The sequence below is a fragment of the Perca fluviatilis genome, chromosome 11 (genome assembly GCF_010015445.1).
Source record: "Perca fluviatilis chromosome 11, GENO_Pfluv_1.0, whole genome shotgun sequence".
Classification (NCBI taxonomy): domain Eukaryota; kingdom Metazoa; phylum Chordata; class Actinopteri; order Perciformes; family Percidae; genus Perca; species Perca fluviatilis.
Window position 1 is genome coordinate 12,960,455 of NC_053122.1, and position 15,785 is coordinate 12,976,239.

The 15,785-nt window shown below is 41.5% G+C and overlaps 2 protein-coding genes across 2 annotated transcripts; one reads left to right on the forward strand and one right to left on the reverse strand.

The window, feature by feature from the left end:
- The first annotated feature begins 813 nt into the window (after positions 1-813).
- Positions 814-6,108, forward strand: gorasp1a (golgi reassembly stacking protein 1a). The gene is made up of 9 exons (XM_039815777.1): positions 814-994; positions 1,891-1,971; positions 2,121-2,324; positions 2,456-2,542; positions 2,675-2,805; positions 3,167-3,299; positions 3,432-3,540; positions 3,656-3,799; positions 3,902-6,108. The coding sequence occupies exons 1-9, from the start codon at positions 932-934 to the stop codon at positions 4,381-4,383; spliced, it is 1,434 nt and encodes a 477-aa protein (XP_039671711.1). The 5' UTR covers positions 814-931; the 3' UTR covers positions 4,384-6,108.
- LOC120568578 (WD repeat-containing protein 48) lies at positions 6,012-14,874 on the reverse strand. The gene is made up of 17 exons (XM_039816177.1): positions 14,783-14,874; positions 13,935-14,075; positions 13,718-13,796; positions 13,386-13,598; positions 13,139-13,227; positions 12,657-12,758; positions 12,346-12,570; positions 11,708-11,782; positions 11,329-11,431; positions 10,439-10,536; positions 10,201-10,308; positions 9,984-10,080; positions 9,771-9,866; positions 9,464-9,569; positions 9,127-9,296; positions 7,795-7,925; positions 6,012-7,675 (listed from the first exon to the last, which is right to left on the reverse strand). The coding sequence occupies exons 1-17, from the start codon at positions 14,828-14,830 to the stop codon at positions 7,580-7,582; spliced, it is 1,977 nt and encodes a 658-aa protein (XP_039672111.1). The 5' UTR covers positions 14,831-14,874; the 3' UTR covers positions 6,012-7,579.
- Between the last annotated feature and the right edge of the window lie 911 nt (positions 14,875-15,785).

Here is a 15,785-nt window from a genome sequence, read left to right on the forward strand (position 1 = left end):
AATGATGTATGACTGTGGTTTATTCTTCTTCTATTGCAAAGCCGTTTTCCTTTGACTGCTGTTATCACACACTAAAATTATTAATTGATTTAGTACAATCTCAACTATCTAACTCAGTCCAATGGTTGCAAATTGCTGCAAAAGACCTCAATGGCCTTAAAATGGCATGTCAAAGTGTCTGAGGGTCTATGTCCTGGTGTTTTTTATGTACTGCCACTAATAAACCCATTGGCGTAATGTTGCGATAAGCCCCAGTGCACGCTACTGGGACGGGCCCACAGGACGGGCCCTAGTGCACACTAATTACAGCTGCTTTATTGTTTGAAAGGCTTGACTGCACTATATATATATATATATATATATATATATATATATATATATATATATATATATATATATATATTTGATATATATATCAAGTAGAGACTTGGCATTGGACAACATCAACATACATATTACACAGCAATCATCATTGCATATCTATATATGAAAAAATACCAAAGACAATTATTGAATATTTTTTTAGATTGCTACTGACTATCTCACAAAAAGTTAAAATCATGACTTTCTCTACTCCCCCCCTCCCCTCTCCCCACCACTGTCAATATATACGCCCCTGATTAAACCTATATATAAATTATATGAAAATATCACGTTTAAGTCCTTTGTATCACCATTTACTTAGTTACATACTCATTTTTTTTCATGTTGTTAGTAGTGGCTTCATTAGCACAATGTCAATAGGCTATAATATCAACGCTGTGTGCGCGTGCGCTGTGTGTGCGTTTGAGTCTGCGGTCGATACGTCGATACCAGCGATGTTCGATTGTTTTGGACTGCAAACAAGATGGCCGTTGACTGTCAACCGTAATAATTCTCAGACAGTTGTTATTTTCTGATATCAGCTAATATTTGAAAGTTCCTGACAGAAATGGGTTTATCACAGAGTTCAGAAGTATCCGAAGGAGGAACCTATGGATACCATGTGCACGGCGTAAGGCTACAATTATTCAGCTTTTTTCGAATGTGGACAGCTTGTACAGCAGCTTTTAATGCAATGTTACTGTATGCTAACAGACAGCTAGCTAGCTAGCTAGCTAAGTAGTTGCTGCAGACCCACCGGTCAAACGTGATGAGCTGGCACTGTTTAACATCACCAACTGTTAATTTGAAGTTGACACAATGCAACATAAACTTCTATTTACTTGTGTAACGTAAATTATGTAATAAATAAGCTTTAATTCAGGTTAGTGCCTTGTCTCAAATAAAGTATTCCAACAGTCCATTGAGCTATTACAGTGCCCAACGCGATTTGTTTGATCATAGTGGTTAATAGCTAGCTAGTAGCATACAGTAGTAGCTAATGGTTTGACTAGCGTTAATATAGAGCAAATGGTTTTCAGCGTGATGGCAAATTAAAGAAAAGGATTTTTTTCTGGCCTCTGATGAATCTCTTTACTCGCCTCATCATTAACCTTACATTTCATTAGTGCTGAAAAGAGTAGTCTGTTAACTGATAAATCGATCAAGAGAGATCAAGCAAAAATGCCATTTCGAACATTTTCGTGATCCAAGCTGGCTGCTTCTCTCTGTTTAATATGATTGTAAATTGTATTGTTATTTTTGAGTTTTGGAAAAGCAATTTAAGGAGACTAAACGATTAATTGAATAATCTATATATATATCTCAATGAATCCATAATATAAAAAATCCCTAGTTGCAGCTATTTACTGTGCATTTGGTCAAAGAGGCTATGATTTAAATGCTCCAAAAAAACATACTCAATTCATTTTAATATTTAAAAAATGAGCTTCCCAAGTAATAGTCTAATAGCACAATTGTATTTAAAGGTGCCACAGGTTATCAAAATGCTTTTGTCGGTTTTGACAGGTGCAGCCGAATTCCCCTGCAGAAATGGCCGGACTGCAGCCCTTCTTTGACTTCATTCTGTCGCTGGACAACAAAAGACTTGTAAGTTTATTGATTGTCCTTTTGTAAGTAGTTGAGTCACCAGTCATTGACTACAGGTTGGTCATAAACAAACAGATACACATGGGAACATATAAGTAGAGTTACCTCCCACTCCTACTCGTTTGACTCCTCCCATTACTGTTCACCAGAATGAGGAAAATGACCTGCTGAAGGAGCTTCTGAAAGCCAACATGGAGAGAGCAGTGAGGATGGAGGTGTACAGCACTAAAACCACAAGGGTCCGTGAGCTGGAGGTGGTGCCCAGTACCATGTGGGGAGGACAGGGCCTGCTAGGTGCCAGTGTTCGCTTCTGCAGCTACCAAGGAGCCAATGAGAATGTCTGGCACATTCTGGTGAGCTTCTTCAGGAACTAGGAAAACCAAAACCATCTGACCTAACTTTGATTTGAACTTCTATGCTCCCCGTATTACCCCCTTTTTAAAGCTTCATCTTTAGTTTGCTAACACCTATTGCTTTTTCGTAGGATGTGGAACCCAGTTCACCTGCTGCATTGGCAGAGCTTCAGCCACACAGTGACTACATTGTTGGAGCAGATCAAGTGTTGCAAGATGTAAGACTATACTTTTCATATAATGCTTTACTGCTAACATTTGGCTCTGATATATTTGCTAAACGTTTGTCAGATTTTTAAACAACTCTTTGAAAGATGAATCAAAGTTAACTTAGAGTTGCTGATTTCCAGTCAGAAGACTTCTTCTCGCTGATTGAGGCCCATGAAGGGAAGCCCCTGAAGCTGATGGTGTACAACACACAAACGGACGCCTGCAGAGAGGTGGTGGTCACACCAAATGGAGCGTGGGGCGGAGATGGCAGGTACGTGACCATACACCGATACACGGGTTATTCAGGGTGACTTACTGAAGAATATCACTGCATCTCACCTTTAATCAGTTCATCTTTTTGCCTTAGGACTTTTATATATGTTTATATATTCTAAGTAACATCCACTACTTTCCATTTAAATGCTATATAGAGAAAGGTGCATGCAGATCAGTTCTTTTCTATTGTATAAAGTTTATTCAAATAAATCATTGTACCATTGTAAGTTTACTCAAAGTCAGCTGGCCATTCAATTACAATGAGGCTTTTTTTTCAGATTATACAGCATTCTATGTTTTAAAATGTATGAATTGTTATGAATAGTCTTGAAGCATTCAAACATGTTTGCTCTTAGTTTGGGTTGTGGCATTGGTTATGGCTACTTGCACCGAATCCCAGCGCATCCTGATGTATCGACGGCAAAGCCTCCCAATCTGGTTCCCGAGGATAAACCCTCCCCAGAGCTGCCTACCCATGGATTCATGGAGGTAAATCTGAATCCACATTTAGTCATTATTGACTGGTATCTATTGGTTATGTTTTTAGTCAAGTGATTCATTGTTCAGTCTCTAAAATGTTGTTTGTAGCAGTAGAGCTTATTCCTGTTACCTGTTTTTCAGGCACCATTGGTGGCACCTTCGAGTCAAAGTGAAGATGCGTTAGACCTGGAGCAGGTCACCCTCCAGGAAGCTCCTCTACCTCCACCCGTCCGGAGGGTCATGGACCCTGGTCAGTTCAGTTATGCAGTGGTTTTAGAGGATGAGGATACATTTGTTGTCGCCTTTGCATCTAGTTGTGTTCATAAAAATCTTCTCAGCAAAGTGTCTTGTGTTTGTATTTCCAGGTTTCTCAGACTCTGAAGGGGCAGTGGTGAACCCTGACCCTGCAGATTTGGCGGACAGACTGGATCTGTCCATGTCGTCCATCGACATGACCAACACTGCACTGGCTATGAACGAGGAGAAGGACGGGGAAATCTCTGGTGTTGGTAAGTGAGGACAGCCGCAGTTCATACAAATGCCCCGGAGCTTTAATGTACAGATTTGGCAAAAGGAAAATAGGCTGAATGTTTGTATTTCCTGTTGTACAGAGGAGCTAGAGGACAGTGTTCTACTTTCGTCGTCAGCAGACAGCCAGACTGAGCCACAAGAGCTGAGCTCCCAGGCAGCCATGGACCTCACCTCTGCTCTCGCTTCCACTGACACTTTGTCTGATTCAGGCGTCACAACCGCTGAACCATCTCACCTGGTTACAGACCTACCTGGCTCTCTGTGTGAATCTAGCGATAGCCTGAGTTCCCCTATGCGTGAATTGTCTCTTCCCGTAGAGTCCCTAGAGTCTCCTGCTGAGCCCTCTGTCCCAGCTGAAGTCCCTCCCTGCCCGTCTCCTGTCGATCTCCTCCAGTCCTCTGCTGTCGATGAGCCAATGGCAGCCGATTCTCCTGCTCAGGCCATCGAGGATGCAGCAGGGCCAGCGGAGGAGCCTGCAGAGCCTCTAGATATGGCTCCCGCTCACCACTGCAGCCACGAGAGCGATGGGAACGAACCAGAAGAAGAGCCGCCTCTTGAGTAAGCTTGTATCAGGCCGTACAAAAATGCAAAGTGAAGTTGACAATCACTGGGGCTTTTTTTTTTTAAAGAAACACTATAGGAACTACAGGACAGACACTAATAGTCTTACAAAAAGCATATGGCTCCTTCATCAGTTTAGTTACACTACAGAATCCAGGTAAAGCATTAGCATATAAGTAGAAAAATACTAAGACACTGTAGGACCATCCTATTTGTTTTAAATGTGTGGGAATTGAAAGTTACTGCTAATTTGTACACCAAGGTTATAATGTCATCAACATTTTTCCATGCCTGGTGCAAAATTAGATTATACGGGTGACAAGACTTTGCTTCTAGTACACTAATGTGATAAATACTTGAACACTTCCAAAGACAAACACATACATTTACTACAGCAAAGCTCAGCTGCACCTTAATATCCACTACCCTAAGTTTTTGAAGCTACCAGACTGTTGGCAGTTCATATCAGTCGTCATAGTCTTGAGGTGCAGTGCTGCATCTGTTGTCTACGTGTTTCAAAGAACAAATGATTCCCAAAATAGAACTTTTAAAAATAACTTGCATATAGGATTATGAGAAGGACATTTTTACAGTAGTTTATGGCCAATGTATTGGATTTTTAAGTGTTGGTATGAGGAAATATTTGTGCATTTGTGCTGCGTGAAACCAGTCCAGTACAGGTTTTTACCCCAAATTTGATGAGGTCAATATGTTTTACACATCATCTTTTAAGCCGGGTTTCGACACAAGGATCTGGGGTCTTTTAAAGTCCCTCACCTCGAGAATAAAACAATAAGTGCCTGTCTCTACTAGATCATCTGTTGAGTCATGGTTATTTATTTGTGCTTTAGAAAGCAACCGCTGTAAAGCAAGCAATCAGCAAATATTTTGTATTTCACAGCTCCGTTCTTTTGCTCTCTCTCTCACCTTCGCTCACTCGAGACGTAGCCAGCGTCTCTGCAGCCAATGCAGTTCAGTGTGGCGCTGGCAGCAAAGCCTAAATTTACTTTTAATGTTATCAAACAAAGAGAAATGCTCTCTCCTCTGTACTTTCTTCTTTTTATCAGTGAGTTGAAGCAGCAATGCGGTGTGTGTTTGACCAGTCAGCGATGGTCATCCATGCAAACCCTACCCCGAAGGTTCCTGTACTTTCAGAAAGTAGTTCCTACTGATCAGGGACTTTTTGGGGGGTAAAAAGGCTCAGAAAAATGTCACAGATCTAAATGTAGATCCTGGTCCCTGAGGTCGAGCGCAAAGAGTTCCTCGGATGATCCCTAGTTCTGGGGGAAAAATTCCTGTGGTCGAAACTCGGCTTTTTATTTGATTTATTCAGCCACGCAATGTTTGAAAACAATTTTTACTGTTTGTATCGATGGAATTATGTCCCCCATGTTTAATTCAACACTATATTTACTTTGTAATCTATGCAACAATAGACAAGTACTGCCTGTGGGTAGACAGGTAAGGTTTAAAGCCAATAGATATGTCATATACAGTATGTGAGAAGTCTGGTCAGAGTGATGCTGCTGTTGAGTAATTGTTTTCCAACTTTCTACGGGGCTTCTTAAAGTTTTTCACTGTCAAAGTAGGTGCAAGTGTGTAAAATAAGGTATAGTATTTTTGCAGATATTTTATCAATTGTACGTTTTATTAGGAATGAGTGCAGTATTTGTTGATGAATGTGAAATGGGTGAATCTTTGATGGTTAAACAATCATATCACTTGACTTAAAAAGAAATTGTCCCTTGTTTTTCACAGTCATCAGCTGAACACATTACATCTCAAGAAACATCCATTTATAATTCCCATAAATCTGTCAATGTTAAACCATTCCAATTCATTTATTTGAATGCCTAAAATATACATATTTCACAAATTATTACAACAAGGGGTATTGCAGTGTTATGGCCTAATTATGGTACCCATCATGTTCTTGGCCAATTAGAGCTCACTCGATGCGTTCCCACTATGGCGTTACACACACACTCTTTGATGGCAAAATTAACTTTAGAAAATTTACACTGAAAAGATCTGTTGTTCTGCTTGGTGACACAAAGAGAGAAATGGGTATTATGTTTTATTTTAGTTTGGTAAATTCCCCACAGTGGTTGAAAAGTCATATTCTCTTGAATGAGATTACCCTTCAAGTTATATTCTTGTTTCATTGAACTCCTATTAACTCTAAATGAAATATACATTAGGAACAGCCCTCACTGTCATAAAAGTCACTGCTCGTGACCCAAGCGCAGAGTGGTAAGCATGAGTTATTAAAGATATATACCTTTATATATAATTTCCCGATTGCTAAGATGACTTGGACGACTACTAGCATTCTTAAAGAGTAAAATGCAACAAATGTCATTTTTAACATCAAGTCAAATTACCTTCATTAATGTGCTCCAGGGATTTGGAAAAAGTAAGTGTTGGTTTTAAGTAAACTGTACAACAACAAAATAAAAACAGCTGCAAAACCAAAAGAAAACAGTCACTTAAATCAAAAATGTTGTACATATATTTACAAAAAAATAACATTCAGTCCATTGAGAACAGCTAAAATAATTGACAAAGACAAGCGCTTCTGTCAATGAGGTTCAGGCTCTGCAATAATTCTGTGTCTAAGTTAAGGTTAAGTTCAAGTTAAGATGACAGAAGAACAGAGGATTGCTTTGAGGGACTGCTGACACTACCCAGAGTCCAAGTGCACTCCTAAACTGCTGATACTGCTGAGACGGGTGTGAAGTATTTGTAGAACAAGGACCGTTTCTGGAATGTACTAGAACGAACAAACAAGTCTACTACATCCATGTGCATATACACACACGCTCAGACACAAACAAGTACTGTAACTTCAGTCGCTTCAAAATAAAACGCCAATCAGAAGGAAAGAACAAACTGCAGTCAAAGTAAAAAGAAAAGAAATTGGTGAGCGCTGGAGAAACAGAGTCCTTTTCTTCAAACCGAAAAAAAAACAACAAAAAAACAGAAGAAACTACGGACCACTTCTCTCCCAGGTGTCCTGGCTGCTCCGGCCTGTTCTGGTCGGTTCCCTATGATACACCATGAGTCCTCACAAATTTTACTGGATTCTCATTGATACCGTGACTCCTGACCACACAATAGGGTTTAGGGTACTACATGTCAGAGGTGGGTGGTGATTGGCAAATGACGAAGAGTTCTTGTTTTAAAAATCAGGATTTTCACGTGGACTTCTGCCTATAGTGAAGCGTCAAGTCCCCTCCGCTCTTCCAGATAAAATGTTTAACTGTTCGCAGGTCCATGTTGGGATCTAGCACCTGGTTGAAAGATAAAAAAAAAAAAAAAAATTATAATAATGTTAATACAATGTATAATGACTTGAGGATGCACAAGATGTACTCATGTCAGAATGTACAGGCTAAGACGTCGTGCCCACCTGGTCTTGACACATTAGTTCGATCTTCTCCTCGGCTAGCATTGCCATGTCCTCCTCCTTCTCCTGCTCCCCCGGCTTATCGTTGGTTGAGGAGCTGGTGGTCTGCCGAAATCGTTCAGGTTGATGATCTTCTTCGCGTTAATCAGCTCTAATCAAATATCAGTACAGAAAAAAGGAGAGACAATGCATGCAAATCAGTCACATCAAATAATGAGGCGCAAACTGTTAGTGCACATGCTGTATCGTAGAGTGACTTAGCCTTTCAAGTCTAAATTCGGATTTTTAGTAGTAAAAGCACTGTTGGAAATAACATTATGGGTGGCTGAATTCCATTTAGTTGTTCCAGTTTTAGGATCCTGATGTAGTGCATGCTAAGGCCGGCTACACACTGGCTGCGTGGCGTGTCCGTTTTTATTTCGGCTCCCATGTTAACAGGTTAGAGCTTACACACTGCCTTCGTGACACGCACGTCTCACACGCAAGCATGTTGGAAGCTTTTCCAGGCAAAACAGAATAGGAAAAGATGTTTATATCATTTAGACACAAATACATATTAATAAATGACATTTTGATGTTTGAAAGTCTCTAGGTTGACATAAATGCAGATATGAATGTAATTTAATAAAAAAAAAAATTTGATTTTCAAATATCAATACAATACAAAACGAAATATTCTGTAGCCTATTTTGTCGTTAATACTGCAGACGTTGTCTTTGCTGTAATCAAATCAGTATATATATTTATGTTTAACATGAAGTATACTACTGCTCGAGTGCAGTAAATCACTGGGAAACATACATGTGTCCAGACAAGGCTAGCAGCAGCAGCGCCGCGTCAGACATAGAAACATCCACGCAGCTGACACGCAACAGAGACGCCACGCTCACGCCACGCAGACAGTGTGTAGCCGGCCGGCTCCCACTACAGATAGTACCCACAGCATTCTCGGCTTATCGCCATAGCACTGCCATGTGAAACTCCTTTCATCGGCAACCAAAGGAACGTCTGCACTTTGTTTGCAGGGCTGCCATTTAAAAAAAAATCTGGGGCGAGTGAATAAAAAAAAAAAAAAAAAACACTTGCTATTGACGGTAGCTTTAGCTATTTAAAAACTGCAGGTTAGTGCAGGATGTCCCGTGTCGCGCTAGTGACGATTATCTCTGACCAATCAGCGGTCTGCAAGTGACCGTGAGTTCGGAACCACCAGTGTCCCACTGGCAAAAATTTATTTTGTTGGCTTCTCTGAATAAAAGAGCTATAGCCACATACCAACATGTATATGGTGCACACGCGCATACAAAGTCACGAGTCTCCAAATTTTTATTTATAGTCTATTTAACCTGTAATCCTGATGGCTTTGTTTTATTTGATTACATTTTAAGTCAAATACAGATGGAAACATGATTGTACTCACATCTACAGTTATATCAATAACCCACTGTGGAACCGTCTCGTTCAGCAGCATCGATTCAGTCTCTCCACCTGAATCCCTACATAGCAACCTGCAACACAGCACATTAGGAGTAATGCAGAGGTGCAGTAGTCAACGATCAACACTTCTGTTGAAGACAACTATAAACGGATGACACACGATGACATTACAGAGCACACTGCAGCTTTCCGAGTTAACATTTAACCTGTGCCGATAAGGATGTCAGTGGAACATTACCTAAATAGAGTTCTGCCTCCGGCTTCCCCAAAGATGACTGGCGTGTGTGGTGGCACTTGGAAATATCCATTTCCTTTCTGGACCCTGTTCTCCTGCTCTCCATTCACTGTGGGCACAAGAACACAATCCTACTGTAAGTCAAACTGAATGAGGCTTTGGAGACCCACCGCTCGCCGACAGCAAATGACGCCGGGCGTGCAGCTCGGTGGACACAACGACAAGTGGAACATTGAATACACACAGAGGTCTGGTTGATCAGTTTTCATAATGATTTGGCAGCGGATGGACAGTCGGGCCGCCTCCTTACCGTGGTTCACCTCGTTCTCTTCCTCGTCCATGGGGTTGATGCGAGTTCTGGGCCAGAACTCCAACAGAGCCTGAAGCAGCAGTCCACCCAGGTTCACTGAAGAGATGAAGGGGCAAAATTAAGTTAGCAGTCCTGCAATATAAAGTTAGCTTCAGTTCTGCATTATTTTAACAGTTTTATATATAAATGGGTGAACCAGGTCAGATATCTTACACTTTGGGTCGGATCCATCGGAGCTTGAAAACCCAGCGTCCTTTGCAGACACCCAGGCCGCGAAGCAGTCGCTCTCATCTAATGTGATAGTGAGCATCTATTTAAAAAAAAAAATGAATCAGAGCACACAACTATGAGACAACTAACCAGGGTAAGGGAAAAGTCGCAACTGCTGAGACAGATGAGAAGCTCTTGTATTGCCAGATTTGTGACTCACTCCAGTTTTCAGATCAACAGAGAACCAGTTTGGCACATAGACCATTTTGAAGCGCTTTTTAATCTCTTCATCGAACTCCACTTTCCCCAAGTCTTCACCCTTGCAAGCCTGAAGGTAAAAATATAGATAAAGTCAATTCAAACCACAGGTATCACCAGGAAGGAGTTCACACCAGGCTCATCAGGCTTTTATCTGTAACGATTCATTTCATGGGTAGAGGCTCATTAGGGCCACTGACCTTCAGGACATCCCAGAAAGCCACATTGTTGTTGGTATCTTTGGTGAGTATGTGTCTCTTGTCATTCAGAATGTGGCACTGTATGATACTGGCACCTCCTGCAAACGCAACACAGACTTTTACCCTCACGGAATGCCCAGGAGAAGTAAATAGAAAACACTACGTTTACAAGCTGTCAATTTTTGGGTTATGGTCGGGTTAAGGTCACTATTTGGGTTTCTGAAACATTCGGAATAACCCGTTTACATGCGTGAGCAGAGAGAGTTACTCCTGTATACATGGAAGTTGTAATCAATTGGCAATATCCCGATGTAAACGGCGACGCACGGTTAGCGTCTGGATGTACGGACAAACCCTGCTTTGCGTAACTTTTCGGTCACCTTCTTATAAATCTCACTATCTCGGTACTTTCTGCAGTCAACAAAAGACATATTCATGGTTTTCACCACACTAATGAAGAAATTGGTTTCCTCCTCGCTCCAAAAGCGTGGTGCTGTGCTGCGTCTCGCCATGTTTACCTCTACTTCTTGTTTACTTCTGGTATACTGCGAGCAGGTTTTCTGGCGCATACAAGAAGTTCCTCTACTCAAAAGACCAAGATTCCTTGCGAATAGAACATGCGCAGAACACAAATCAATGTTCCTTTTGATGGGGATATGCCGATACGCGTTTACATGACCAAAATTTCAGGTTAGAAAAGGGGTAACCCAGGGATCATTTTCTGGGTTTTTAAAAACAGGAAATATAACAGGAAATAAACAGGAGAATATTCGTGTTTTTGCCAGTGTTTACATGGCCGTGCGCGACCGGGTTATTGCTAATATTCCGGTTTTGAACGGGTTATTGGCTGCTTGTAAACGTAGTGACTGTAGATAAATTAACATGTTTACCCTTGATGACTTGTTCTGGCTGAGTGCACAGTGGTGTCAGAGGGGTAGTGCAGTCATTGTCATACTCCCCTGATGACCGGAAGTTGTGCATTCCCTTTAGAGACTGCACACGCACACACAAATAATTATCATTAGAGATTGTCCAGGATTTTTATAATCGCTTCCTAACTCTCCCTTGTAGCCATAGCAGCGATTAATGTAATGCAATTATCTTTTGTGCATCACCCACATCATCACAAAGCTGGTTTAAATTCTTTCACAAATTACAGGAGGATTACTACTGAATTAGGCGTGGCCACATGCACAAGTCTAGCTACACTGTATTCCACAGTTATGCTGACAGTCGACCACTGATCTCAGAGGTGTCACGCATGCTTACCCATTTATTAACGGATGACTTGGTGGTGGAGACCCAGATTGCTGGAGGTGGGTCAGCAGATCTGTCCAGCTCCATCTGAGCAAATGACAAAGACAGCAAAAGGTTGAATGACTCCAAATGGTTAGCTATGAGCACGGGAATGACTGAGACTGACAGAGCCATTATTCTTCTTTTTAAGAAATACATACATAGTGCAACCTTTCTTAAAATAAGAGCTGTCACTGCTAACTAAGCACAGAAAAGAAAAAGCATTAACATGCTTTGAGGTTCACATGCAAATCATGCATGTGACATTCTTCTTAGGGTTTTTTTCTGGTTAAGACAGTGAGCAAAGTAAAATGTACTGTAATATGCATGCAATAGAAACACCAATCGCAGGTCAAATGAAAAAAAAAAAAAAGTACTACACCCAGTATTTACATCTACACTGCAAGCAGACACCAGGTGAAAGCAATGGTCAGCATTTGAGACAAGACCTGTTTTGCTCAATAATAAACTTTTCAAATGAAAAGTTAGAAAAATCCCAGAAAATGATTTCATTTTAAACTTGTCCATTAAATACTGTAGTGGGTCACAGAATTACACCATTACTGCACAACAGAAAATGTGATCCAGATTAAAGTGTACTGGCTTCTTACTTTGAGCACCGGAGCCTTCTCCTCACAGATGAGCACACGGATGTCTGGGTTACGTAGGTCAGTGCAGTAGATCTTTTTGTCTCTGCCTCCAGAGTAGACATGTGTAAAGGCCTCATTGACCTGCAGGGCCCAGACCCCTTCATCGTGCACCCGGTAGGTGGCGATGCACCTCTGCTGGCCGAGCGACCACAGGCGGATGGTGCCGTCTGAACTGCCCGACAGGCACTGTGGAGAAGGACAGCAGGTTTAGATTTTAAAGTTCCTCTGTTTAACAGCTGCCACCACTGTATAATTTAGATATCTTGACTCACTTGAGTGCCATCTCGATTCAGCAGCAACGACTTGACGTTGTCTGTGTGGCCTTTTAGCTTCATCAGTTTTGCACATGTTCGAGGATCCCAAACTCTCAGAACCTAAAGAAAGAAAAAAGGAGTGAGTGAAGATGGGCACCTTATCACTACATTTACATGCACACTAGAAACAGATTACTGTGACTAAACATAGTAAGGCAACAGTTCAATTAAATAATTCACATGGTTTCAAAGTACTGAACACCTGTAATCCCGGTTGGTAAACTAATTAATGTCCACACAATATATCATACACATCTTATGAACATCTCAATAGAAAGGATGGGAAAATGGCAAGTGCAGTACATTCCAACCTAGTTTCAGGTTAATAATTGAATAAAAATTCCAGATAAGATGTTAGCATGACAGGTGAAATAATCAGGGTTTTATTTAGTTTCATTGAACTAATTGTGTGCATGTGTAACACTGCTGGAAACCCAAACCTTTTCTGTGGATCCAGATACAATGACTGTGCCCATCTGGTTCATAGCCAGACTGTAGATAGAGTCCTTGTTCCCACTGAGAGATGAGGCTGTTGGACATGGATTATAGTGAGTTCACAAGTACGGAATATCTCCCAGAGAAACACATCAGCCATTACACAACAGTACAAATGCACAATACTCAAAAGTACAGTATGTATTGGACAGAATTGGGCACAACTGTCACACAGAAACAAACAATACTTACTGGTGACAGTGTTGTTGGAAGCAGTGAGTGCTGTTAGTGTGTTCACATCCCAAAGAAAGATCTGCCGATCCAGACCTGCTGATGCCACAAGCTCCTTGTCCTTAGCGTAGGCCAGAGCTTTCACATAGTCCTTGTGCGTTCGTAACGTTGACATACAGAAGCCTTTATGCGCGTTCCATACTTTGACTGTGGTGTCTGATGAGGCGGATATCACTGAAAATAGAAGACAGTGAATATGTGTCAGATCAGTCAGCCAGAATAGTAGAATAAAAATGCAGTGCTAAACAATGCCTCAACCCTAAATTAAAATAGCCACTAGTAATCACACTCACATGTTTTGCCATTGCAACAGAGAACTATGTCATTAACCCAGTCTGTGTGATGCTCCATCGAGGCAATGTATGGGTCCTGCTACAATGAAAGAGAAAATAAATTAAGACACTTCGACTATTGAGAATATGAAAATAAATATGCATGTGACAACACTGCTGCCTAATCGCATTGAAAGTGTAATTTCAGAATATAGATTAAGAATCTAGGAAGCCCTACTTTATGCTGGTAGACACTCCATATCCGGATGATAGAGTCTCTTCCAGCAGTGAAGAGCCGGTTCAGCGCAGGGTCCAGCTGGAGTGCATTCACCCCATTTCGGTTGTACTTCTCCACCTCATCTCTAATGACATAGGACACCTGAAACACAAAGAGCAACGTGAGCACTAAAGGTCAGCCTCCTATCTCGACCACTTCTGACTTTTCCCACAACACACCCACTTCCTTGTGCACATTCCGATGCTTCAACGCGATAACGGTTGAGTTTCATGCTCTTGCACGTAAGGACATGCATGAGCTAAAGAAACATATAGGCAAGCTAAATTACACATATATTGGGAAATAACTGCCCATTGAGACATTTATGACAATGGACAAATTCAGTGCTTATATAGGGTGCTTTGATTTGGTAGCAATTTAATACACTGGCAGGGATGCACGACAGAAACACCGAGACACGTAGTTTCCCAGCAATTAGACCGAGCCCAGATACAGCTACCGTCAACACCGTAACAGCATAAACATGCAGCTAAGACAGAGCAAGACTCATTTGTGTTTATTGACGACCTAGGTAGTTATGTTATAATGTATATAACACGTACTTATATGATAATTGTTTACAAAAACATGTAATCATTTAGATGTCAGCGTGCGCAGAAGATGCTAACAACTAACGTAAGCTAAGCTAGCTAGGTTAGTCGTCTTGAGTCATGACTCATAACAGCAACACTGCCTTTTGCGGGCGGGTTTTGCTGTCCATCAAGTATCCGTGAAAAACTTTTTAAGGATAGATACTATAATGTTGCCGTTACCATACACTTAGCAATAACGCAACTATCATAATTTACCTGTACTTTTCTCCGCCCAGCAGCATTTTGCCTGTGATGCGTGGCCATCTTGCATGTTGACAGTCAATTCATGTGATGCTACATCCGGACAAAAAAAAGAAAACATATGCACCTGAGCTTTATGGGTAATGTGGTTTTCACACTGTCTTCTCGTTTCACTGGAGGAAGGGCCTGGATACCAGAGACATGTTAATAAGAAGGCTTCTTAACACGGCATTAAGAGGTAGGCATCTGAATGGGGCCCCGAACTAAAAGGGCCCCTAATGGCTATACTATGATGTTTCATTGCATTGTAGCATATAGGCCTACTCTCAGATATCTTACAAAATACCATCATCATGGTGCTTCTTTTATCACCATCAGTGCTAAATTATGCCCCTGAAAAGCAAAGTCAGACACACGCAATTACATTTTTTTAATTTATTCAGTTCAATTTTATTTATAGTATCAAATCATAACACGAGTTATCTCGAGACACTTTACAGATAGAGTTGGTCTAGACCACACTCTATAGTTTACAAAGCCCCAACAATTACAGTAATTCCCTCAAGAGCAAGCAGTGCGACAGTGGCGAGGAAAAACTCCCTCTTGGGAGGAAACCTCGGACAGACCCAGGCTCTTGGTAGGAGGTGTCTGACGGTGCCGGTTGGGGATGTGATGAACAGTGGCAATAATAGTCACATTAATAATGGAACAGTGACTTCAAATGGTAGTCGTAGTAGTTCATGTCATATCAGGGCGCTGCAGGGCGTTACAGGATGTAGCGTGGCCCAGCAGAGCATGGATGGACGTAGCAGGAAGCAGCAGGGTTCAGCAGGACACAGCATGACATTGCAGGGCACCACAGAGCTCAGCAGGGAGTGCAGCAGGACCACGGCGACAGCTGCAACCAGGATCTTGGTACCAACGTTCTCCAAGGAAATACGCTGGGGGAAAAAACATAAGGACTCCGGGGAGTAAACTCCCCAGAAGCTAGGATTAGTAACAAGCATTTCTGTTACAG